We start from the raw sequence: 25,802 nt of genomic DNA, 5'->3' as shown, positions 1-25,802 counted from the left end.
GGAACCAGCGGGTTGTACGGGACACGCAGGGGAGCGGGGTAAGGGCAACCTTCCCCGATCGCATCACCCCGCTCCCAAGACAGCGCAGCGAAGACGGTGAAGGCGGAGGCAGTGCACCCCAGGGGGCGCCCTGCATAGCGGCGGCAGAGCCACATCAAGTGAGGGTTCAGTGGGCAGGCGAGTTGGAGCTGAACAGCAGGGCACTGGTGAGGCCACGGAGGGAGCAGCTGAAGGGCCCCCATAGGCGGGGGTGCAGCGCCCACAGCAACAGCGGACGGATGACCTGCAAAGGGCCCAAAACAGGAGGTTCAAAATGGAGGGCGATTGAAAAGGCCCCTGGGTCTCTTCGGCACACGGGTTGGGCAGCCCCTAGACACCCGCTCAAGCGTAGAGTATGGGCTAAAACCCTCCCACAAAGCACGCGTCAATGGTCCATGCGGTGGGGGCACATCAGGATGCACACTGACGGCGCACGGGCAGAGGACCAAGCCTGAATCAGCAAGGCCCACCAAGGTACAGCGGGAGACAGGCCACCGCCACGAACGCTCGCATCAAAGGTGGCTAGGCGGTTAGGGACACTTAAGCAGCCAACGCACAGCCAAATATTGACCACACTGCCACATACGTATCCTGTGAATCAATCAGGAGGACCGCCGGGCCCCAACCACACAAGAGGGCCATACCCAGGCAGCAAGAGCGCGCACCGGCAGCGGAACTGAACCCACCCGCCAACCAACCTGATGAGGCGAGGTGAGCCCTAGGAAATCTATGGGCTCTCCCAGGAGCGGACACATCTCTGGCATGAGTCAAAGCATGGTGAAAACGCACTGATCCGAAGGGGGGGGGGGGCCTAGCAGTCACTATAACCCAGTTCCCACAGTGCAATCTCCCCAGAGGTGCCGTCGAGCATCAGGAACCGATAACCAAGTTAGGGAACCCACCTTGTCCACAACGCGCAAGAAAGGGGAGCGCACATTGAAATACATGCTTATCAAAGGCCCCAACACGGGGGACAGAGCACACCACTCCCCCCCCCTCCCCCACCCCCCCAAAGCAGCAAGCAGACCACGAGGAAGGGGAAGTGCCGATCACCCGAGCGTTCTTGAGGACACTTTTTAACTCTCTCCACGAGGACTTTCATACGCTCAAACAAGAGGTAGCAAGAGAAGTGAGGGGAATACAACGCAAGGTGGATGGGCGGGGGGAGCAAGTAGCCAACATCGAGGACAATGACCATACCAGAGGCGAGGAGCTAGAACACCTACAGCAGGTGCTCATCTGCCTCAAAGACCAACAGGTGGACCTTCAATCGCATGCATAAGACCTAGAGAGCAGTCCCAGACGCAATAACATCCACATCCGAGGAGTCCCATTGAAAGCAGAGGGAGCAGATGTAACCCACTATCTACAGGGCCTCTTTCGTCAGATCCTCGGCAAGGGCTCCGACTTAGAGATATGCATCAATCGAGCGCACAGAGCGGGTCTGGCGACACGTGCACCAGCTCCTCCTCCAGACATCCTGGCATTCCTACCGGACTTCCCACTGAAGGAGCGTATCCTCCGGGAGGCCAGAACAAAACAGCCTCTCTAATATAAAGGATACTCAGTGGCACTCTTCCAAGATCTGTCCTCCATCACTCTTCAAAAAAGGAAAGTGTTCAAAGAAGTCACCTCCTTCTTAAGAGACAAAGGGATACCCTACTCCTGGGGCCACCCCTTCCGCTTGATCTTCAAATGGAACGGTGCATTGCATAAAATGAGATCCCGCCGAGAGTCTTGTGTTCTCCTGGGCCTCGAACATCGTGAACCGGAGCCTCCCCGGATCGCTCCCAAAGATCGCCGAGAGGAGGATGGCAAAGAGTGGGCCGCAGACGCCCGTCCACCGCAGAATTGACACCGGATCACAGAACTGTCACAGGAACGTGCATCGACCGTAGACGCAGTGACCAGAGACCTCTTGAATAACTTGATCTACAAATGGGGACATACACACATTGACTCACAGCTGGCTGGGGAGGGAGGGGGCGGGGGGCTTGAGTTGCACGCTCATACAGTTAAACTCACCATATGCCTGCACCACAGGATGGCGGGCATTGGACTACAGTAATTTGTTGGGAATGTTCATTTGGGGTTAGGGTGGTGGGAAAAAGGGCACTTCAGTTCAGTTCAGGGATGGGGGTTGAGGTGGTTGGAGGGGGTGGCCGGGAGCAGTGGGAGGGGGGAGGGAACTGGTGTGCCACCTGGGGAGAGGATCCACTGAGGCGCCACGCAGGGGCATACCACCACTGACAATGCTGTACCTCTGTAGGCAGAAAATATGACGGGAGCCTCCCTGAAAGTTATTACCCTAAATGTGCGAGGGCTCAATAACCCCATTAAAAGGCAGGCCATCTTATCGTACCTAGAGAACTCTGGCGCCTCGATCTGTCTCTAGCAGGAAACACATCTCCTGTCCAAGACTGGCACAGAATGAGGTCCCAGACATTCCCTCAACAGTTCTATGCCTCTACTAATGATAAGATGGCGGGGGTAGCTATATTGTTTGCTAGGCACTTTCACTGCAGAGTGGGTGATAGAGTAGAGGAAATTAAAGGCAGGCTGTTGGCATATAGCATATGGGTGGGTGGTACTTCCATGGTCGTAGGGTCCCTATATGCCCCTAACTCAGGTCAAGAATCTATTTTCAAGGGCGCCCTATCAGAGACTTTAGGCCCGCAGGAAAGATACACCCTAGTGGGAGGCGACATCAACCCAGTCATGGACCCGGAAACAGACCGATAAGGCCACCGCTTTGGCTCCACATGAGCGATCTCGTCAGAGGGGAGGAACTGGATGGCCCACTGAGGTCTGGTGGATCTATGGTGGGAGGCGCACCCCCAGAGCACACACTACACATTCTACTCACACGTGCACCATACATATGCCATGCGAGACCACTTCATAGGATCCTCGGAGCTCAATACACTAGTAGACAAAGTGGACATTATCCCAGCTGCACTCTCAGACCCCGACGCTGTGTTAGTGACTATAGCCGTCCCCCGGACTAAGACACCTGGGGGGAGGTGGCGACTGTGGGAGGCCATATTACAAAGAAAGGGGTGGCCCAACAGTTACACAAGAGCATCACTGACTACCTCGCAATCAACGACAAACCCGGACACACCCTTGACCACGGTTTGGGGAGCACTTAAAGCAGTAGTACGGGGGAACTGATAGCTATCTCAGCGGCAGAAGCCAGGGAGCGTAAAGAAAAACGGGAATCACTCACAGCTAAGGTGGTCAAACTTGAGAGGGTGCATAGTCGCACGGGTCCTCCCAGGATATGGAGGCAATTGAAAGCTGCCAGGGCGCAACTAGCCGGCCTTGACCGAGCCGAGTAGGCAGCCCTGCGGCTCAGACACACATACTATGTGGGAGGTGATAAAACGGGGCATCTCCTCGCAAGCAAGCTTAGAGCTCGAGTTCAGCGGTCCAAATTCACAACCCTCCACAACGCCCAGTGTAGGAGAGTAGGGTCTGCAATCCTATGATCACCCAGATTTTTGCTTTTTGCTGCACTGGTTTACGACTTTCCCTGGCTGTGGGCCTGCTAATCAGACCCACAGCCTAGCTGTTCTCTCTATCCAAATTGTACTCAGGTACTGAATTGGCACTGGGCCCTCTCCAAGTCCCTGTACCCAGGGCTGAGGTGCACCCAGAAGTCTCCCAGGGGCTGAAGCATGTATTGTGCCACCCCTGGACTGACTAACTAAACTGACACAACTGGCTGCACGACAGCTGGGGCAAGGTGGTGTACTCACCCTTTGCTTTAGATATAGTATACCTATATCTAACCCTAAAATGGACACACAGATCTCCTATCAGTCACTCCTATGGCAGGCCTTAACAATCCTGAAGGCAGAGTGCTTGGAATCGTGTGAGATGGTGCTCTGGCATGAGCTGAGCCTGTCTGCGGCTTTCGGGATCTATCCCTTAGCAGTTTCCATGATATCGCATACCATATACTCTTAAGTGCATTATAATCCTCGCGGTTAAATGCCAACTCTGGTATCGCTTTATCAAAACATGTCGAGTAAGGTGTCATACGGATTGGAATACTAACCCCTCGCCAATTCTGGCGACGGGGTTAGCATTCCACCCTTCTAGAGGCACACGACATGTATGTAACCCCTAACCCCGGTTAAAGTCAGACAGAGCCTTAGCATCCACAAAATGGATGCTGCCACCGAGACACAAGTCTGCCCTCCTGCTGCTGGGAGTCCTCCCAGAGCAGGAGATAAGGACAAAGGGTTTCCTGCCAGGGGCGGTGCCAGCACCGTCCCAGACAGGATTTTGTGTATTGTAGGTAGGCAGGGCTTCAGAGGAAGGTGACTGCACGTGGCACCCCGGTGCTCACTGTGCATAGGCTGGCTTGAACCAGTTCCAGGGACACTCCAGACCCTGTGCTGGGGAAAAGCCCGCCAAGGAAGTGGGTGTAACCACCCCCCTCCTGGTCCCACCCATAGGGCAGGACCTAGTCGCGTGCCAGCCCCCTTTTCCCAGATAAAGGTAGGGACTGGCCCCCTTCCAAATCAGATCATCTTTGAATCCTGAAACTACTTTCTACGAAAGGAACTCAAGACTTCTTCCTAAGATTTCTCCCTTGTGACTAAGGAGTAGTCACCCTGCATCCGCAGGCACCATCTTAAGAACACTGCGGTCTGCTGCAAGTCCTTCCTCCGGAATCCGACTGCCCAGCTCGACGAGAACCGGCTTCCCTGGCACCTCTGACCTCTACCCACCTCTACAGCCAAGCTGAGAACCGTGGGTGCGACGAGACCTCGAGGGACCGGCCATCTTCAAGACTGCACGACTTCTGCACAGCAAGCCCGCCGAGTAATTTCCTGGTGAGTGCTTTGGGGTCCGAGAAGCCCCGACCCTGAGCAGCTCCAGCACCGAAGTGCAGCCTCCCAGCATCTCCACGATCTGCGTGGGGCCCTTCTGCTTTTTGCTGCTCACCGCGTTGTTTGGCTACTAGCCCGCTGGCTTGTGGCCTTCTGAACGACGCCCGACGACATTTCTGCTGCTGGTCTGGTTGCTCCAGACTGGCCCTTGCTCCCTTCCAGAAGAGGAGCACCCCGGACCCTACTGGTCCACCAAAGACGCCATTTTGAGTCCACCGCGTGGGCTTGAATTAGCCAAGGCTTGTTGCCCAATCCTGGGTAACTTCGACGCCGACAGCTTCATCCATCGTGGGACAGCTCGCCTCTCCATCCTGGTCGCCGACAACGCCTCCTGGTCCGTGAGATCTGCAGAGCCAGCGTCGCCCACTCACCTAGTCGAGGTGACTGCCATCCGGTGCCCTCCTGGTGCCCACGGACTACTGGCTAGTAGTCACGAACTTGGTCCCCTCTGCTTTCAGGTGTCATCCATCTTCGATCCAGGCTTGGATCACTCGAACAATCTTCACTGGTCGCCTGCCAGCAACTCCTTTCTTCCAGGCTCCTGGTCCGGCAACGAGGATTCCCGACGTCTTTTGAGACCTATGCAGCTGCAGCCCCTGGGCTAGGTAACTTCGGCACTTCGGTGTCCCAGCATAGCCTCACTATCCAAGGGTCAGGATCCACTGTCGTTTTCTCCCTACCAGGTCGGGTTTGCCCGTGAACACTAACTTTAACTTTACTAGCTTCCATAGACTTTGTCCCGCATCCCGCGTGAGAGTGCACACTCTGCACCCGAGTCCCCTAGGCCTCCTAGAAGTAATCTAACGATTCCCTAGTCAAGTCCTAGCGATTCCAAAGCCTATTAGTACTGTACTTACCTGCTAGTAATTTCGCATTCCACTTTGAGAGTATATGGTTTTTCGTGCCCCTCGGGCATTTGTATATACTGTGCTAACTTAAGTATTTTCGTAAGAGTTTTGTTGTGTGCCTAGCACCCTGTCCTCATAAAGAGCACAGGGTTGTTGTGATTCTAATAAATACACTGTTTATTTTCATAACACTTGTGTGGTGTCCTTTCACTGGGTGTTCAAGGGGTAATGTGATGGTAAAACAGCTGGCTTAACACGCCCTCTAGAGTCTTAGCCTTAGACTGCTCGTATCCATGCTACTAGGATAGCTGGTCTATAAGGTTGACTTACAACCAATCATCAATAAGGGTTGTTTGGACTGATATATAGTGATCACTAGAATAGTGAGCACTGCACATCAGGCCAACTTCTCACACCCAGGGAGAGATAGCCAAGGCCTTTCAGGAATTCTATGCATCTCTCTATAGCGAGGACCTGTCTATTGACAAAGATGGGGAGGCCAACTTAAGTCAGGCAGCGACGACAGCTCTCAACACAGCAGGTGCCGCCTCGCTGGATGCACCTATCAGGATAGAGGAGGTGGTCGGCACGATCTTCCGCCTCAAACCCCTAAAATCTCCTGGGCCGGATGGCTTCTCAGCCGGCTTTTATAAAACCTTTTGCCCACTCATAGCGCCACTTCTAACCAGACTGTTTAATTCATTCCAGGGGCCCGGCTCAATACCTCTGGATATGTTGGAGGTGGACATAAGTGTACTGCCTAAGCCAGGAAAAGACGCCACCCAATGCGTCGCTTACAGACTGATCTCCCTACTTAACCTAGACCTCAAACTTTTCACAGAGGTTCTCGCTACTAGACTAGGACCACGGCTACCCGGCATCATTGAACTAGATCAATCTGGCTTCATCCCAAGCAGACAATGCAGCGATAATACTAAATGCCTCATGCACCTAATAGACAAGGCTCACTACACGGGGCAGACGTCATGCTACTGTCGGTAGACGCCGAAAAGGCGTTCGACAGTGGACTGGGGCATTCTAGATCAAAACATGGCGCACTTTGGCATCGGGGATCGCTTTAGAGCATGGGTCGCAAGTTGCTATGACAAACCAATGACAACGATACGCGTTAACGGTACAGGCTCACAGCCTCGTATATTAGGCGAGACATGAGGCAGGGATGCCCGCTATCGCCCCTCCGATTTGCGCGCTACGTAGAACCCCTAGCACAGAGGATTCGAGATAACCCTGACATCGCACGCATCTCCTTCGGAGGGGAACAACATACAATTAGCTTATATGCAGACATTTTAGCTACTCTGGATACACCCAAACAATCAGCGCCCGTCTTCTTGGGGGAGATGGAGGCCTTTGGGAGGGTGTCCGGATTTAAAATGAATAAGGGGAAATCAATGCTGCTCCCTTCGGTTCGCAATGCACATAAGCTAAACGGGGCATCTCCCGACTACGGGGGCCTGCAAACCCATGTCTCGATCCCATACTAGGGGATAGTCCTCATCTCGTCCACCGAACAGACAGTTACTCTGAACTACACGTACCTCACCTCCCAAATACAGGGAGACTTGAGGAGATGGCAGAAACAACCACTATCACTACTCGGCCGTGTCGCGGCGGTAAAGATGTCCAACCTACCCAAAATTCTCTACATCTTTCAAAACCATCTCAGTAGGCCCTCCCATGGGAACCATACGGAGGCTGCAAGAAGCGGTGCAACAATTTATATGGGCCGGGAAAAGACCAAGGATGCAAAGAGACCTATCCCACCGCCCTCCTGACGAGTGAGGACTGGGGATCCCAAATATACTGCGATACTTCCAAGCGGCGCAATTAAGATACTTGGTGGAGTGGAGCCAGCCCGAATCGGAGAAGAGATGGCTCTTCCAGGACAGAGCGATTGCGCAATCATCGCTTTGGAGGATACCCTGCCTGAAGCGATCTGATAGACCGTCCTACCAGAACAAATCCCTCATCTCCCGTACAGTGATGCGCGTGTGGGACACAGTGGCCATTAAGAGGGGGCTCACCACTTTCCCTTCACCTCTCACGCCTTTATCTGACAATCCTGAATTTACACCGGGGTTGGAGAGGCGGGCGTACCTTCTTTCCCCATAGGGAGAAAGGAGGCAAGCGTGCAGATAACCAGTTGTCCTGCTATGAGAGAATGTACAGGGGTGAATTGAGAGGGCCTGGAGCATCAAGGCCGGTGTAATGGCCAACAAAAGACCATTTCAAGAGTCAATGGCCTAAGAGGGCAGCTATGCATGGGATCAAAGGGAACACACAAACAAATGAAGGCTTGCCGTAATCTGGTAGTGGGTGACTCCACCTAGCAGTCTTCAACAGCCAGTCATCGAGGTAGGGAAAGACTGGAACCTCTGAAGATTCCTTAAACACGCACGGGGCACGGTAAACTGGAAATGCTTCTGACCTACTTTAAAACACAGGTATGGTCTATTGGTCTGCAAGACAGGAACATTAAAATAACCTTTAGTTCCATAGTTACCATCTAGTCTCCAGAGTCCAGGACAGACAGGACCTGGACAAGGGTGAGCATCTTGAACCTGTCTTTTCTTAGGGAGGTTTTGAGAAGGCAAAATTATAGAATAGGGCAGAGGTCTCTAGCCAGAAAGTAGCATCTACACCCTACTTCTGGTGTCAGAACCCTCTTAATGGCTCCCTTGGTCCTCCGACAGCTATTGATGGCTGGGTTTCTAGAAAATGAAGAGCATGACGATTTGTAGCATCCACTTGTCAGAGGTGACAGACTGCCATTTCAGTAGAAAATGGCATATTCCGCAACCCATCAGATGGCTGTGCATTGCAAAGGGTGCACTAAAAAGGTTTGGGAGGGTTGACAGCGAGAGGTGTGGATGACCGAGTAGTACCATGTCCCTGATGCCTGTGAGGTCTGTGGAAGCCTCTGCCAAAGCCCTGAAAGTGATGAGAAGCCTGCTGGTCTTGTGGGTATGGTGGTTACTGGCGTGTCTGGAGTCCCTCCCGTATTCCCTGGAGCGATGAAAGGAGGAATTTGGTTGGCAAGGGGCAATGGTCAAACGCAAGGAGAGAGCTGTGATTCTGCTATCCTTAAAGTGCTCTTGCACTACATTTGCTTTTTCAGCAAACAGGCACAAGCCATCAAAGGACATGTCCATGAGGCTTGCCCGGACATCCCCAAGAGCCCATTGACCACAACCAAACATGGTATCTAAGAACCACCATGGAACCCTTCGTCCTGCAGATTGGATGGTGAAACTTGCTGCATCTTGACCAACCAAGGGACGGTATTAACGCAATTTGATGCTGGCATTTCGCACAAATAATTTTAGAACAGTGATTACTATAATACTTTGCCCTGAAGAAGCCCTCTCTATGGCAAAACGCGTTGGCTGTACCTACTTGTGAAAAGAATATAATAAGGAATCTTAAATACACAACAAAAAACGTGTGAAAGAACTATCATTGAACACTGACATATCACCGTATAATTTGTATTGTCTCTCATCTTTCTATCCAAACTGTATTTTATTTGTGGCCATGTGGCAACTGGTCATTTGAGGCAGGCAATAGTGTGTCATAATACATTAGTAGACTGGGTAGTGCAGTGTTGATGTACCTAGGTGCCATTCTGTGCCTTTCAATTCTTCCCAAAATTCCCTAATCATTTAGATTCCCTATCCTGAGGGTTAGCAGGGAAGTCGTTTGGGTTGAATATGGGTGTCAAAGCGTCCACCACCAGGCTCTTATAGGTGTGGGTGATAAATGAGGAATGAAGTATCCCTTTGCCGCTGGAAGCTGCTAACGTGCAACCCAATATTTACTGGGAACCAAGAAATAGGGCTTGAACCAGGCCCCAAGGAGGACATCTGCGAGGGCTTTGTTAAAAGGAAGTAAGGGCTCTGCACTGGGGTGCTCCAGCTAAAGCACCTTTGTCAAGAAATTAACCACAACCTCAACTGATGGAAGCTAGAGAGCAATGAACTCAGCAACCCTCCTCATCATCATTGTGAATACCGCAGACACCTCAGTGGCTGGCCCAGGTGGGAAGACTATCTAGCAAGGTATCCAGTCTAAAGGCGTGACTCAACTCCTCATACCAGTTCTCCTTCAGGAACGGTTGGGCTATGTTGTCAGTGGGGTCAAACAGAGAATACTATCCATCCTCAACCTCCCCTTAGGACTGGGTCACCGTGTCTGATCCCGAAGCCTGTCTTGTACCAAGCTGCACCTGCCTCAACATTGGATAAGGCCGACATGGTGCCATCACAGAGACAGAAACGACTATAGATTCACCCTCATCATGGGGTATCAGGGATGAAGGTGTCGAGGGACGGAGATCCAGTGAGGGTAGCATAGATGAAATGGAGGACAGGACCAGAGTCTGTAATGATCAGGGCACAGATCCAGAGGATCCAATCGGCATTGGGGGAAGGCCCGTCGATGGGTAATCCATGTGTGACAACTTTCAACTCCTTGGGGCCCGAAGGCGCTCCAGGGGGAGTCTGTTGGCCAAACGTATGTGCTATGGCCTCACAGAACTCCTGCAGCTGGGCATGAGTAACTGGCTCCAGGAAACTCCAAGAGGCATGGAGGAGGAGTCTGTGCCTGCTCTACAGGAGGTGCGCGAGACCTGGACTCCGAGGCATAGGGACAGTCCCAAACTCCTTCTGGGGACTAGGGAGGGCACGGTGAAGTCAAGAAATGGTTCTACTTTTTCGTTTTGGACTTACCCAACAACGACTGGTCATGGAATCTGCTCTGGGAGTGGGTCGGAGACTGTCTGCATGACCGAGACAGTCATCGGGAGCAGGTAAGTCACAGGTGTTCCATTGCTGCGGCACACAATGCTAAAGAAACTTCTCCCGAATGGCATTCAGGTGCATTGAAAGGCAGCTCGAACAGTACTTTGAGTCGCAGCCCAAGCATCACAGGTAAATCAAGTAGGGATCAGTCACAGACATCTGCCTGTGGCATTTCTAGCAAGGTTTGATACCCGTGGGCTTCTGTGGGTTCATGTCCTTAGCAGTCTGGAAATAGTTTTGGAAAAACGGCTTAACAAAAGTTGAGACAAAGTTCCATAAAAAGTGACTGAGGTAGTTCACTGGATCCATGACTGTTGGCACAGAAAGAAAGAAACTAATGTCAGTGCGCTAGGGTGGTATCTGCCCGCACAGGACTTCCGGCACACACTACGTTAACGCGGAGCTGTGGACTTAACCTGCAAGTGCACAGGGGTGCTGCTCAAAATTTGCCGGATCCAGTCTAACGCCTGGGGATAATCTAAAGTAAGGAATCGGAGGTTAAAAGTCTCTTAATAGAGAATTCAAGAAGCATTCCGAGAAGTGATATTACCAAGAGGTTCTCAATTAGGATTTCGTAAGAAAAAGTCTGCCAACTCGCTTCTACAAGAAGCGGGGTCACTTCAAGTTGGCAAAATCGTGTGCTCCATTCATGAACCTGCTCGTTACCTAGAATGTTGAAGCATGAACTGCATATTTTGGTTTACCTGCGTTCCAAACTGACCTCTAGACATCAGATGCAAACACATGAGGAGCCAGAGAGGTCTAGATTTTGCACACCAATGGGAACAGGTATTGAGTTGGCTATACATTCTGATCCACACTTGCCTTCAGAACCAGAGAAGGCAGGTTCAGAAAAAAGCAGTCAGATTAAACCATGACGTACCAATGCATGCCATCAACACACCGTTCTACTGGGAGGTCATGCTGAGCCCCTGTACTCCGGTTAAGAGGTGTGTGAAAACTGAGTACTACAGGATTCATAATGCCCAAGCATTGTTGACAAAACCTCTGCACTCCTCAGACTCCAAACAGACGTGGCGAAAAATGATAGTACTATGAACACTATAACACAATAGATGAGCACTGATTACAGGCGTAGAGCAGGAGCAGAAGGTGAGTGGAAACAAATAATAGCATGTTAATTCTTATTCATTTTTAATTCCACTCTCGCTACCCAAAACATTTACTGCTTCATAGAACAATGCATAACCAGGTAGGTCTTATTAAGGAATTCTTTGATTTAATGAAACTTGGAAGAATGAATGCTTCAGTCGGCCCCAGCAGGGCTCAAACTTCTAAATGGCAAGTTAGTCTCACATGTGTAAGGTAATTATTTACCTCAGTACGGTGTACTTCCAGTAAGCAGAGACAAGCACTGACCCCAAAGAAGGTGTGTCATAGTGAGAGGTGAAACAGATATAGACAAACACAGCAAAAGTGCCACTTTCTGACCAAAAAGAAGATATGAAACACAGTCAGTCACCACAGAAACTTGCAGTTTCATATTCATCACAAACATACTGCAAGTCACCCTGGAAAGTGCATAAATAATTGCAGCGCTTGTGGTTTTAGAAGCACTTTTATTGGCTCTCCTTGCAAGAGCAGACTCACCAGCTCATTGGGGTGCACCAGGAGCAGATAGATACCAGGGTGCTTGTCAAAGACCTGGAATGAGTAGCCAACTCTCTCCATCTTGCACAAGGCTTCCACGCACAGCTCACCTAAAGTGAAGAAAAAGAAGGTCAAATAAAAAGAGGACACCCTTGCACAAAACACCAGACAATTCCCGCCTGTGAAGAGTTGCCAACTGCAACGCTACTTGTTCACTACAAAGATGCTTACCAATAGGGCTGACCAGACTTCTTTACCAAACCCTGCGATTCACAGGTTTACAAAATTCAGCAAAAGCGCATCAGTGCCCACAGCAGCCTTTGCATCCTTTAAGGGAGAGAACCAGGCCAACACTGGTGAAGTAGTAAAACTATGTTTCCAGCTCTTACAGAGTGGCTTCAGGCTCCCTGTCTTGGCCTCAAGTACTCAATATTTAACCTACAGGCTCTGTTTGTGGCATGAAGGGTGGTTAAAATAACAAACAGGCCGCGGCAGGGCAGAAGAAGCTATGGGGTGGGTTTTGGGGACTGTGGTAAATTAGGCCAGTTGTGAAGGTTTACTTCTGGTTTATTCAGGAGAGCAAGCAGCAACGGTCGGCTCACAGCCAGCAACAAACCAACTGCCGTCAACCAACATTTTAAAACCTCACTCTACCCTAGAAACATACAATAGCATCTGGCTAAACCAGATACCACACATCTTCCCCCTAAAAGAAAGAATAACATCATTTTAAATTCCTAAATGCTACTCAATATCAAGGAGTCCACCCCAAAACAGGATGCACTTAAATATACAAAATTATATAAAAGATACATACATACAATAGGGAAAAAAGTAACATATTAGATTGTTAACCAATCACCTCCAAACACAGATCATGACCATGCAAAAAGTGAAATCACCCCATCAAAGTCCCTTTAACTTGTTGGAAGTGACACCGCCTTTCCAGGTTGAGAATAGGTCCTATAGTTGCTTTCAAGGTTTGTATTTATTGTGTTGTCAAGAAGTGGGCCATCCCCAACTGCAGCTCCATTAGAAGATGAATTCATATCAGCACACTCTGCAGCACTACATTCTGATGATAACGTGTCATTGCATGAATCCACCCTATTTCCATCAGTACATTGGTTATGTTTCAATGAGCTCACTTTATCATCACTCTCCCACAACCATGAACCATTGCCTACCACATTTCAATTCACCTTTACTCCTTGAGAGTTCCCAAAACAAGATTTTGTTACACCTAGACAACCTACAAAACGTGATAGATCTTGCCATCACTCAACTTAGCTGAACATGCACACTCTTCTCTAACTAAAAGTGGTTGACAAAATTTGGTACTTCCATTTGCAACTTTCCTATCCAATTCTGAACTCACCCACCCCCTTTTTACTAGACCACATCCTTAACTCCATTCTATTTGTCGGAATACTTCTTGTATGTTTTCTGAGCCAACTCCAGGTGGTTCTTAGCGGACCTTTTCTTTTAACGTTCCGACAACATCCAAGCACTGTTATCATTCATGCAAAGTTCCTGACCCTTCAACAACTTGAAAGGACTGTAGCCTGTCACAGAAGGAAAAATCTTGCAAGTCCAAACCAACCTGCACAATTCCTTCTCCCAATTCTTGCCCATGTTGATGGCAGCTTGTATGTTCCCCATAATCACCCTATTGAAGCGCTCAACAGCTGCTACCAGCACGATGATAAACAACTGTACTACTGGCTGTGATACCATTCCTAGAAAGAAAACTCTTCAACGTCTCTGCAGTAAACTGCAGGCCACTTTCACTCAGTAAGATTTCTGGAATCCCTTCTTTCATTAAAATGTTCTTCAATAAAAAAAAAAACATGGCAACCGCATCCACTTTATGATACACTTCAAATTCAGGCCACTTAGAATACAAATTTAACAGGACAGTAACATATTTGGGCACTACTTTGCTGTCCAAAATGGGAACCAAAATATCAACTGCTAATGCTTCCCAACGCCCTTCCGGAATCTCTCCAACTCCTAAGGGAAGTCTGAAAACCTTCAGAGATGTATTCATATTTGCACAACTCTCACACAATATTACACATTTTCCATATTTAAATCCACTCCTGGCCACCAATATGAAGCCTTCACTATTTTCTTAGATTTAACAATGCCTAAATGCACTTCATGCATAATTACCAAAATCCTTGGTCTCCAGGATCCGAGAGGAACAATCCTAAAACCCCTCAATAAAGCAGAAATGGATATCTCGTCCTTGAGTTCCCAGGACATCTTACTCTCTTCATCCAATTTATTCTTAATGGTCCACTTTTACAAAACAAATTTCTTAATCTTACAAAGCACATTATCATAGTTCGAACCCCACAACCACTCATTCACTGCAGTAGCTTGAACTTCACCTTTCACAACAGCAACTTTATATTCATCCCACTCATTAGAAATGTGTTCCTGTAACTGCAGCAGGGATTCGCTTAAACGGTCAGCAAATCTATTCTTAAGTACCGTAGATATTCTACATCATATGTATATTCCAACAAACTAAGACATTCTAGCAATACCGAAAGTAGCTTTTGCTGAACCTTCAGTGGTCAACGCTTTAATTAAAGGATTGTGATCTTCGCAAGTACGGTCTGCATTACTCTGTCACACACGTGCATGCTGACATCATCTGCTCAATGGCTGAATACTATTCTTCAACAGGCAATAGTGAACAGAAGGTAAAAGACAGCTCTCTACTTCCGCCTCCGAGACTTAATTAAGTATAGCTCCCAGTCCCTTGCCACTAGCATTAGTGGTTAAAAGAGAAGGAGCGGATAGGTCAAAACCCTGTAATGGTATCACCATCCAAATATAAATTTTTATGCTCCGGAAATCATTTTGCAAGCTCTCATTTCCCATGAAAACATTACGTCCCTTTAACAATTGTGTCAGATTCAAGGTTTTCTGTTCAAAATGCCCCACTAATTTGGAATACTCTGACAATCCTAAAAATGACTCAACTTCTTTACAAGTAAGAATAGGAGAATCTTTGATGGTTTCAATATTCTCCTTCCTGGGTGACATTCCAAGTTCACTGACTTTATGACCCAGGTAGGTAAATTATTTCCTCCCAGTCTTACATTTCCGCAACTCCACTGTCAAACAGTTCTTCCTTAATATTTCCATGACTTTCTGGAAGATGCTATCATGTTCTTTTTTTACTTTCTCTCTCAACCAAGATGTCATCCTGAAAATACACAACTCCTTTTATCCTTTTAAATAACCTATGTATTAACCTCTGAAAGACAGCCGCTGCAGAGACCAATCCGAATGGCCTGTGGACAAATCTATTTCAACCAAACTGTATAATAAATGCAGTGAGGTTTTTGCTAGTCCTGTGACGTGATATCTGGTGGTAAGCGGAAGATACATCAATGGTGGAAAACCACTTGTACACCCTTAGTCCTGGCAAATAACTCATTAATCCTAGGAAGAGAGAATTTGTCCACCACAATATTCTTGTTAAGATCACACAAATCAATGCATAACCTCATTGCCCCATTTGCCTTTCTGGCCACAACCAAAGGCGAAAGCCACTCAGGACATTCCACAGGTTCAATGATCTCCTTCCTCTCCAACACATCCACTTCCTTGGTCACCTCCACCTTAACACTTGGGGGAATACTCCCCATTTTGAAACAAATTGACGTAGCTCCCGTCTTAAGAACAACCTTTTGTACAAATCGTTTAAACTTCCCCACAACAGCAACAAAAATATCAAAACTCCCTCAACCTCTACAGCGCCTCAAATTCTGATTAACTCACAACTACCTTTTTTCCGCTAATGTAATCCATCATGATACTGAATGCCCTTTGATCAAGCCAACCCAATATTGAAGGTCTCAATTACGCTACATATAGTTTACCAATCACCTTCCTTCCCTTGAACTCCAAAATCTAAACTTTGCACCCCATCATGGGAATTTCCTCACCATTGAAATGACAGGATGAATGTCTGCAGCCACCCAGCACTTCAATAGCTTATCATTCCATATAGATTTAGACACAATTGTACATAGTGACCCAGAATCCGTAACAATAACATAATGTGTATTTGTAAAGTGTACGTTCACCCCTGAAAGGGCATCTCGGGGTTAAATAACAGATGTTGGTTACCCAACTCAATGGTACTCATTTTATTGACTGCAGATAGATGAAAGGCTGAGTGGACCCGCCGGGATTTGAACCTGTGACCAGGAGGTCGAACACAGGCCGCTGCAGTGGATGCATTAGTCCACTGAGCCACCAGACCTGGTAACAATGGAGATGTCAACCCACCAACCAATCTTCAAATCACACACAGGTCTGACATTCAACCCTGCTACCAATGTCAAACAGGTCTGTCAACACAGAGCAACTCACAAGCAGCATATTTCAGTTTGACCTTTGGTTTTCTTCCTGCACACTTTTGCAAAATGCCCAATCACTCCACAGTAAGGGCATTTGGCCCGAGGCACTGGGCAAGTCTTCTCTGTCCAAATGATCACTGCTGCCACCCCTAAAACAACTAATGTGTTTCCCCTTGTCAGATTTCCCTTTAAAGCTACCTTTTATATCATTAATAGTTCTAGTATCATTACTTTTGACAATTCTGGGATTTTAAACTTTACATGCAGACATTTTATCTTTGGTAGAGGACAATGTGGCTGCCTTCGCACACGTTTTAGAAACTTAATTTTTCTTTACAATGGCTACGTCTTTAAGCAGTGGGTCCCCACTCACCCATAACGTACCCTGTAAACTGGAATAGTCAGTATGTATTTCTGATGAAGGGTTAAAATTACGCTCTACCATCTGATCACCAGAAAGAGCATCTCTTAGCTGTCTTGGTAGCAAAAATGTCACATATGGCCCTGCCAGAGAGAACCTGAAATATGCTTAAAAACCCTCAATTTTTGCTATGCATGATCAACATATTAAATCCCCATAACTCCCTGAATCCTGGGGTTATAGACCCAAGGCTGAGGCCAAGAACACGTGTCTTGGCCTAACAGAATGCACTAGGCAACAATAATGTTACATATCTCTGCTGCACTGAAAATAACGTGGTAAATTGGCTTAATGTGAAGTAGTGATTTTCCACAGAATCAAGGCCAACGCCCATACACACACACGTACACCAGTCTCAGCTGGTGCAGAGGCAGATTGACACATTTCAGGGACTTTCCACTGAAGTCTTGTTTTGAAACTTAGCTTGTCGAAATATGCCACAAGCTTCTTGCAAAACTAGCCCTAGCGTAAGTATCCGGTCACACGTACATCTTTAGAAATATGTACTGAACAAGATGTTCTCGGCCACAATGTACAGAACAAAATGTTTTCGCATGACCCACCAACTGTTAGGAAACCTTACCGGCCCCCACTGTCCTAGGACAAATGTTGTGAAAGCCACCTGCGTCACAAAATACATCAGGACAGTGTTAGTTCCTTGTTTTTAGGTAGAAAAGATCCACCATCACATTTAGAAGGCAGAACCTTCCAAGCTAACCTCTTGGGCGGTACTCCAGTCGACTGAGCTGTCTGATTTAGGAACCCGCAAAACCTATTATTCCAGGTGATGCCTTCCTGAATGAGATAGTAGCTTAAGCTCTCTTAATTTGCTAAATGCTTTTTCATCCATTCCCAATTCCTTGCAATAGTCATAAGTATCTTTCAGCATTAAATCAGCATTAAAATCTACTGGGGTTCTTTCCCCTGAGCAGGCGCTTCTAGGCACTAGGCCTGATAGGAGTGTACTTTGAATAATTAAGCTGGAATTCTAGTATGCTTTGTAAGAATCTAAACCACTGTTATTTTATTCTTGATAAAATGTTTAAACCTGCAATGATAGTTCTCGGCAGAGACATTGTGTAAAGGCAACGTACTTCCTCGAACAGTTAGAAGCCTTCGTAAACATTTCCTGCTTATACAGAAAGTCGTCTTTTTATGAATAGCCACTTCTGTTTGCATCGCAATAACTTTTAGAAATAATTGATTCCTAGCACACTTCCTGGCAGAGTGAAGCCAGAGCTTTTTAAGAGTGATCTCTTGCATTATGTGTTATTTTTATTGATACACATAAGCTTATAATAATAAAACGTGCCACTCCAACTTGACCAGCCGTCTTTCTCACGTCATTGCTCTTCCTTCTAGCAGTGCCTGATGGAGACGATTATCCAGACCACAGTAAGCGTGACCACACCCTAAAAGAGGCTCAGGAAGGCCTCTTCTACCCTCTACCCTCTGTCATTTCTTTCTGGTGCAAATTCATTCATTATGTAAAGAACCACAGTTCAAAATACAGCCATTTCTTCAGTGTAGCTACATACTCCTCAGCATGTTCTGTTTTCCCTTACTTCCTCCAAAAACATTGATAGCTATCAATAGCTACACATACAGCTGGATGATGGTAATGGTCAGGATTTTCTGATGTGTTCAAGAAAACACCATCACCTTCCAATTCAATTCTTATTTTCTTCTCCATTTGACCATACATTCGTAAACCCTTCGGAACTAGACTATGTAAGAGAATTGGTTTTTTTCCTCGATGCAGAAAATTTCTCAAAATCACCTTTTTCAAGAGCGGAAATAGAATACATAAAATACTCCTTGCATTCTGGCCACTTCATTTGTGGCTCCACTGGAATCATCAGAAAAGGTATTGGTGGACTGAGAAAAAAAGTGTGCGCAAACATGGCTGACAGAGTTAAAATGTAATTGATAATATAAATACAATACAATAGAAATACTTCTCAACCCGAACTAAAACAAATCCAGTGTGTGAATCACATTGAACTAAATCTCAGATACACTGCCAATTAATAAATCGTGGAGTAGAACCCGCAAACACAGTGAAGACTAGTAGTAAGAAATCCTGGAACACAAGTTCAAGGAAACACCCAGAGTGATGCTGTATAGTTGGAATCCTGAAAAACAGATTAGAGGGAACCTCAATAAATTTGGTGTGCGTATCACCATATAGCACAATGCAGTTCACAATAGTAACACACGCCAAATGCTTTGAAAATAACACTTGCTCTCCTTAAAGTTGAGTACTTTCAGTTCCAAAATTCCCAACATAGCAGCACACAGTTAAATAGCTGAGGAAAGGCCAGGCCCGCTGTATCACCAAAGGTCACCTTCTCACAAAATGTCGAGGATTTTGACTACAATAAATGATGGCCACAGCAACTGGTACCACTCAGGGAAGCATCAAGTAGGTAAAGTAACTCGTCACCAAAATTGTGGTAAATTACACCAGTTGAAAGGTTTACTTCTGGTTCATTCAGGAGAACAAGCAGTAACGGTCTGCCCACAGCCAGCACTAACCCAACTGCCGTCAACCAACATTCTACATTCTAAATCCATGCGCTACCCTTGCAACAAACAATTGCATCTGACTAACCCCGACATCACTGGGACCACGCTACCTGTGAATGTGGGGAACGTGTTCTGAACTCAAGGCCTGAGAAGTCAGATATCCTAAACCGGGGGTGGTCAGTACTCCACACATCTGTGCAGCATTCCCAACTCTATAACAACAAGCATTGGCAAAGCCAATTGGTCTTGCCTACGTTAGAGCTATTGGCTTTACCAGTATGTTTTTAGCAATGTTGTACACCAGAGTGGCTGCTGTTCAGCATGGCTGGTAGGGTAAAGAAGAGAGGTGTAGAGTGGAGTGTCGTAAAGTAGAGCGGAGCCTTACAGAGAGGCGTAGAGTGGCATGGAGTGGCGTACAGTAAAGTTGAGTGGTGTGGAGTGTCATGGAGTAGTGTACAGTGTTGTGGATGGAGTAGAGTGCTGTAGAGTAGAGTGGGGTACAGTGGAGTACATTGGCATGGAACAGAGTAATGTGTCATAGAAAAGAGTGGAGTAAAGGGGCATGGAGTGGCAGAGTGAGTTGTGGGGCATGGCATGGAGTGGCAGAGATGAGTGGAGTAGTGTCTTCGAAATGCATAGAGTGGAATAGAGGGCTGTGGAGTGGCATAGAGTGGAGTAAAGTGTCAGTGTAACAGTTTAGTGGAGCAGAGCATCACATAGGGGAGTATCAAATAAAGGAGTGTCGTAGAGTGGAGTGGAGTACAGTGGCGGAGTGAAATGGCGTAAAGTACCGTGGTGCAGAGTAGATTGGCATAGAGTGCATTGGTTTTGGGTAAAGTGGCATAAAGCGGTGTAGAGTGATGTACAGTAGCGTAGAGTGCAGTAGCATAGAGGAAAGTGGTGCAGTAGCATAGAGGAAAGTGGTGCAGAGTAGAGTGCACTGGCAGAGAAGAGTGGCACAGGGTGGAGGAGAGTGGTGTAGAGTGGAGTGGAGTAGAGTGGCGTAGGGCGGAGTAGAGTGAAGTGCCATAGAGCGGATTGGTGCAAAGTAGGGTACAGTGACAGAATGCAGTCATGCAGAGTAGAGTGTCAGAGTGCAGAGTCATAGCGTGCAGGATCTGCAGAGTCATAGAGAGGGGCACAGTAGAGTCATGCAGAGAGTAGTGATGTAGATCACAGTGGTGTAGAGTGACGTGGTGTGCGGCGGCAGAGAGTAGAATGTTGTAGAATATAGTGACGTAAAGTACTGTGGTGCAAATTTGTTGGCAAAGGTGCAATGGCGTATGGTGCACTGATTTGGAGTAAAGTGGTGTTGAGGCCATTGGTGGAATTTCAGTCGTTTAGAGTACAGTGGCATAGCGTAAACTGCAGTGGAGTAAGGTGCAGTGCATAGAGTAGATTATTAAAGAGTAGAGCATTGGTGCAGGGTAGAGTGCAGTGGCGTAGAGTGGCACAGCATCGATTGCAGTTGCATAGAGGAGCGCAGCATGGCATATAGTGGATTGTTTCAGAGTGAAGTGGTGTAGAATGAAGTGGTGTAGAATGGAGTGGTGCAGGTTAGTGTGCAGAGTAGATTAGAGTGGCAGAGTGCAGTGTTGCAGAGTGGAGTGCTGCGGAGTAGTGCTGAGTGGAGTGGCATAGACTAGAGTAGTGTACAGTGCAGTGTCAGGGTGCAGTGGTGTACAGTAGATTACAGTGGCATGGAGTGCATTGGCGCAGAGTACAGTAAAGTGGTGCACAGTAGAGTGACGCAGAGTTAAGGGCATAGAGTTTAGTGCAGTAAAGTATCGCAGAGTGGTGAAGAGTGCAAAGGTGTAGAGTGCAGTGGTGCAGAGTAGATTGGTACAGAGTGCAGTGGCGTAGAGCGTATTGCTTTTGAATAAAGTGGTGAAGAGAGCATAGGCCTAGAGTGCAGTGGTATAAAATTTAGAGGTGTGAAGTGGTGTAGACTGCAGTGGCATAGAGTAAATTGTTTCAGAGTAGAGTAAAGTGGCGAAGAGTGCAATGGTGTAGCGTGTCAAAGAGTGCAGTGGTGCAGAGTAGATTAGATTGGCTTAGAGTGGACTGGCATAGAGTACAGTAGAGCAGAATGAAGAGATGCAGAGAAGAGTGGTGTAGAGTTCAGTAGTGGAGAGAGCAGTGTTGCAAGGTAAAGTGACGTTGAGTAAAGTGCAGAGTAGAGTGAAGTGGTGCAGAGCAGTGCAGGGCAGAGTGGTACAGAGTAAAGTGTGGAGTACATTGGGATAGAGTGGTGCAGTGGGATAGAGTGCAACAGAGTGGCACAGTGCATTGGTGAACAGTGGAGTAGAGTGGCATAAAGAGCAGTGGCATAGAGTGAAGCGGTGTAGAGGCAAACGTTCAGAGCAGAGTGTCATCTAGAGTGCAGTTGTGCAGTGACAGTACAGTGGAGCACAACAGAATAGAGTGGCAGAGTGCAATGAAGTAGAGCGCAATGGTGTAGAGTACAGTGGCATAGAGTAGAATGTTTTAGAACATGGTGGTGTAAAGTACAGTGGTGCATAGTAGCTGGCATAGGTACGATGGTGTAGGGTGCATTGGTTTTGAGTAAAGTGGTGTAGAGTAAATTGGCGTAGAGTGCAGAGGTTTAGAGTGCTGAAGAGGCATAGAGGGTTGTTTCAGAGTGGAGTAGTGGCGTAGAGTGGCACTGAGTACAGTGGGAAGTGTTGACTGCACTGGCACAGAGTGGCGTAGAGTGCAGTGGCACGGAGTGGAGAAGAGTAGATTGTTTCAGAGTAGAGTGAAGTGGCGTGGAGTGGTGTAGAGTAGTGGTCTAGTGTGCATTGGCATAGAGTGCAGTGGAGTGGTGTAGAGTGCAGAGGTGAAGAGTGCAGTGGGGCATGGTAGAGTGCACGGGCATAGAGTAGTGGCGCAGAGCGAAGTGGTGTAGACCCCCACTAGCCAGCATGTCACATAAATATTCTCACTTTGAAGTCGGAGGAAAAAAAACCACCAATCTCCCTGGAAGACACAGCTTGACCTCTGACCTTTGTCTTCGAATGCACAGCAAATGTGACGAGATAAAAATAAAGACTTAAATGCCTGTTTACAGAAAGCAGGTGTGTTGACAAACACAGTAAACAAGGTTTGGGCAATGGAAGGGATGAACTTGAGCTGGACAGACTAAAGCAAATAAAGCTAGCAAATAGAAAGTCAGAAAATGTCAGTAACAAACTACAAAGCCAATGAAAAGCAACGGGCAGAAAGTATTCCTAGGTCTACTTTCTGAATGTCCACAAGATGTCTTAAGCAACCTAAAAAGAGCACAGAGTCTAGAGAGAGATACTTACTGAGCCGTTCATCGAGCAGCAGGTATGGATACTTGAGGACCTCCAGAAGAGGTACGCGCAGGTTGTTCTCAAACTCTGGGCCCACAAACTCCGGTAGCTTGGTCTCCCCATCTTCCTCCACAAAAAGCAACTCCTCTTCATCAATGCTCTCATCTTTCATCGTCTTCTCAAACTGGGCAACGAGACGTGACGTTTCGGCCTCCCATAAGACCTGCCACAGAATACAAACAAAAAATATTATACTTTTTGCAAACAATTGTTACCAATTACTTTATTGTTTAACAATTTGTGTGTACTTTTTGAAAGCCTGCATTAAAGCAGCCATCCAGCGTAGAAAACGCATCTCTTTCACCTGTCCTAGGTCTCTAGCAATCACCAGCAACTAGCGTTCCGGAACGCTGCTTTGTTTGAGGACGTCAGCTGGCGTTCCGGAACGCTGCTTTGTTTGAGGACGTCAGCTGGCGTTCCGGAACGCTGCTTTGTTTGATGACGTCAGCTGGCGTTCCGGAATGCTGCTGTGGGTGATGACATCAGCTAGGGGTTTCATCAGAAGGCCCCTTTTATATGTAATGCATTACATGCATTTATTCTTCGCAGGGCCCTGCTTCGTTTTTGAAACCATTACTCAGATCTGTAAGCGGTACCCGTGCTCTAGATGCGTCCTGTGGACACTAAGTTTCCCGATTTCAAAGTATTTTATTGATTTTTATAAACAAGTACATTAGCATTTCTGTTACGAGGTTTAGCCACACTTGACTTGTGTTGCAGTAAATACAGGTACATTGGAATACATGTTTAGCTAATCCCCTCTACATTGACTTGCTGGGAAATTAGGCAAAGGATGATCGAAAGAGCAAGAAAAGGAAAGAAAAGGTGAAGAGAGGATACAAGAAAGGTTGAGGCGGTGAGCCTAATTTGAGTTTATAGCTCTGTGTCAAAACCGAACACAAACTGCAGTGGTTGTAGTAAACTGATCTTTAATCACATGAATGAATACACTGAAAGACCTGTTCCAACTTTTAAACTAACATCACCTATCAGAGGCTACTTTGAAGACAGAATAAGCACTGGCAATGACAAAAGATCTTGCCTTCGCAAGCTGGTACGATATTTTTTTAATTTTAACCATAGGCCACATAAAAGAAGGGATTAGAAGAATATATGTCCCTCGAAAGGTGGCCGCCATAAGCTTGCAATATAAATCAATTTAAAAAAAAATAACCAACACATATCATTTTGATAAAATAGTACGGATGCTATCTGAGACAGGGACACTTGGAAAAAGAAAATACATTATTTTTACTTTCAATGCACATTCCAGAATAATTTGATAAGTATTGCTGTAAAGAAAAGGCTTTGGTTTACTGCAACTTGAAAGCACAATCTACACATAGAAGGGGAACTTTAAAAATCAAGAATTGGCAAAGCCAATGGGTTTCACCTATGCAAGATCTATTCGGTTTGTTGATGTTTTCTTACAGGTGCACAGCAGCGTGGGCTGTTGTGCAACATTGCTAAGTGTAAATTGAAAAACAAAAAAATGTATTGTAGCACTTTCCTTTAAGCCATGTAGCCCAGCAGTCTGCTCTTGTGTGCAATATGTCAAAAACCAACGCAGGTGCTTGGGGAGGGGCTAAGCAACACGGGGGTGGTGAGAAACCGACAGCAGGAGAAGTGGGTGCTGACAAATTGATTGCGGGGCGTATTAAATAACTGCCACATTGGTGGGGGTGATTAAACAACGCCAGACAACAAGTACCAGACTGCAAAGGTAAAGCAAATGGGGAGACAAGCACTTTACACGTAGTATAGACCAGCCTGATCTCGCATAACCAATATAGTGGGATCAAACATTCACTTCAAAATTCAAAAAATCCTGGGTACAGAAACAAGTTAGTTATAGTGTAGGAGCAAAAACAGAACTGGCGACTAGTAGTGGCTGCGATTTTGCAAGAAAGCTAGAAATAGGTACACGTGTCTATTGCCCGCATCCTTAATCAAACCAAAGCTCATCGACGCGCTAAGATGACATGGGCGGTAGATGAACGCTTTACAGGTCGCTACAATATGCCAGAGGAGCAGAAGAGTGAGATGGATCCTTTTTCAAATCCCATAACCTATTAGCCCTCAAGCATCTTGAGCATCACAACAATATTGGGCATTCAAACAACCATTCACCCTTTGTCTACAGCGCCGTGAAATGGGCAAAACAGGAGGCAAGCACTATATTGAAATGAGCGTTATGAGGATCAAAATGAGCGAAGGATCTTTACATCACATGCCATCATTAAAAAAAAAAAACTATATTTAAAAGCAAGTAAAAACCAAAATGACAACCCATAATGTAAAACAAAATTGGCAAATGTGATGATAAATCAGAATGGAGCTCAGAGTAACATTTGTTACAGCGAATGTGATGATAAACAGGAACGGAGTGACTGAAAATATGTGGGCTGGTGTTACGGGCAGAAACCAATGAACAACATAGTGCACGGAAACAAACACAAATGGGCAAAAGTCAAAGCCTAGTAGTAATAGAGTAGCGCTCCATGGGAGAGAGCAATGTACCTCTTTTTGGTCACCTAAATGGTGGCCATCCAGCCTAGGAGACATTCCGGTCCCTGTCTGCAAGGCAAAAATCTAGGTTTTAACTTTGATGATAAGCTTACCTTTAAAAAACAGATTAGTGCCCTCACCTTCTCAATCTTCTTTATTTTAAAGACGATAAGGAAAGTTTGCCCCTTCATTCCTTCGGACATATTAACACTTATGGTAACAGCATTGGCCTTGTCCAGATTGAACTACGGTAATGCATTGTATAGGTATCCAAGGGCAACTCTTTAAAAAATTGCAGCGACTTCAAAATGCAGCACCTACATTGCTGCTGTGTATCACAAAATTTTAGCCAGTCTCTCACAAATTGAGAACCTTGCTCCC

At 46.8% G+C, this 25,802-nt stretch overlaps 1 protein-coding gene across 1 annotated transcript in view; it reads right to left on the bottom strand.

The window, feature by feature from the left end:
- Nucleotides 1–25,802, bottom strand: part of SETX (senataxin) — a 570,564-nt gene that overhangs the window by 364,839 nt on the left and 179,923 nt on the right. Inside the window, exons 3-4 of the mRNA XM_078646176.1 lie at nt 22,866–23,076; nt 12,223–12,332 (exon numbers count right to left, since the gene is read on the bottom strand). Coding sequence (XP_078502302.1) covers nt 12,223–12,332; nt 22,866–23,076 — 321 coding nt within the window. The remainder of the gene's footprint in view (nt 1–12,222; nt 12,333–22,865; nt 23,077–25,802) is intronic.

Source organism: Lissotriton helveticus, chromosome 5_1 (genome assembly GCF_964261635.1).
Source record: "Lissotriton helveticus chromosome 5_1, aLisHel1.1, whole genome shotgun sequence".
NCBI lineage: Eukaryota > Metazoa > Chordata > Amphibia > Caudata > Salamandridae > Lissotriton > Lissotriton helveticus.
This window is presented reverse-complemented; position numbering and strand designations above follow the sequence as displayed.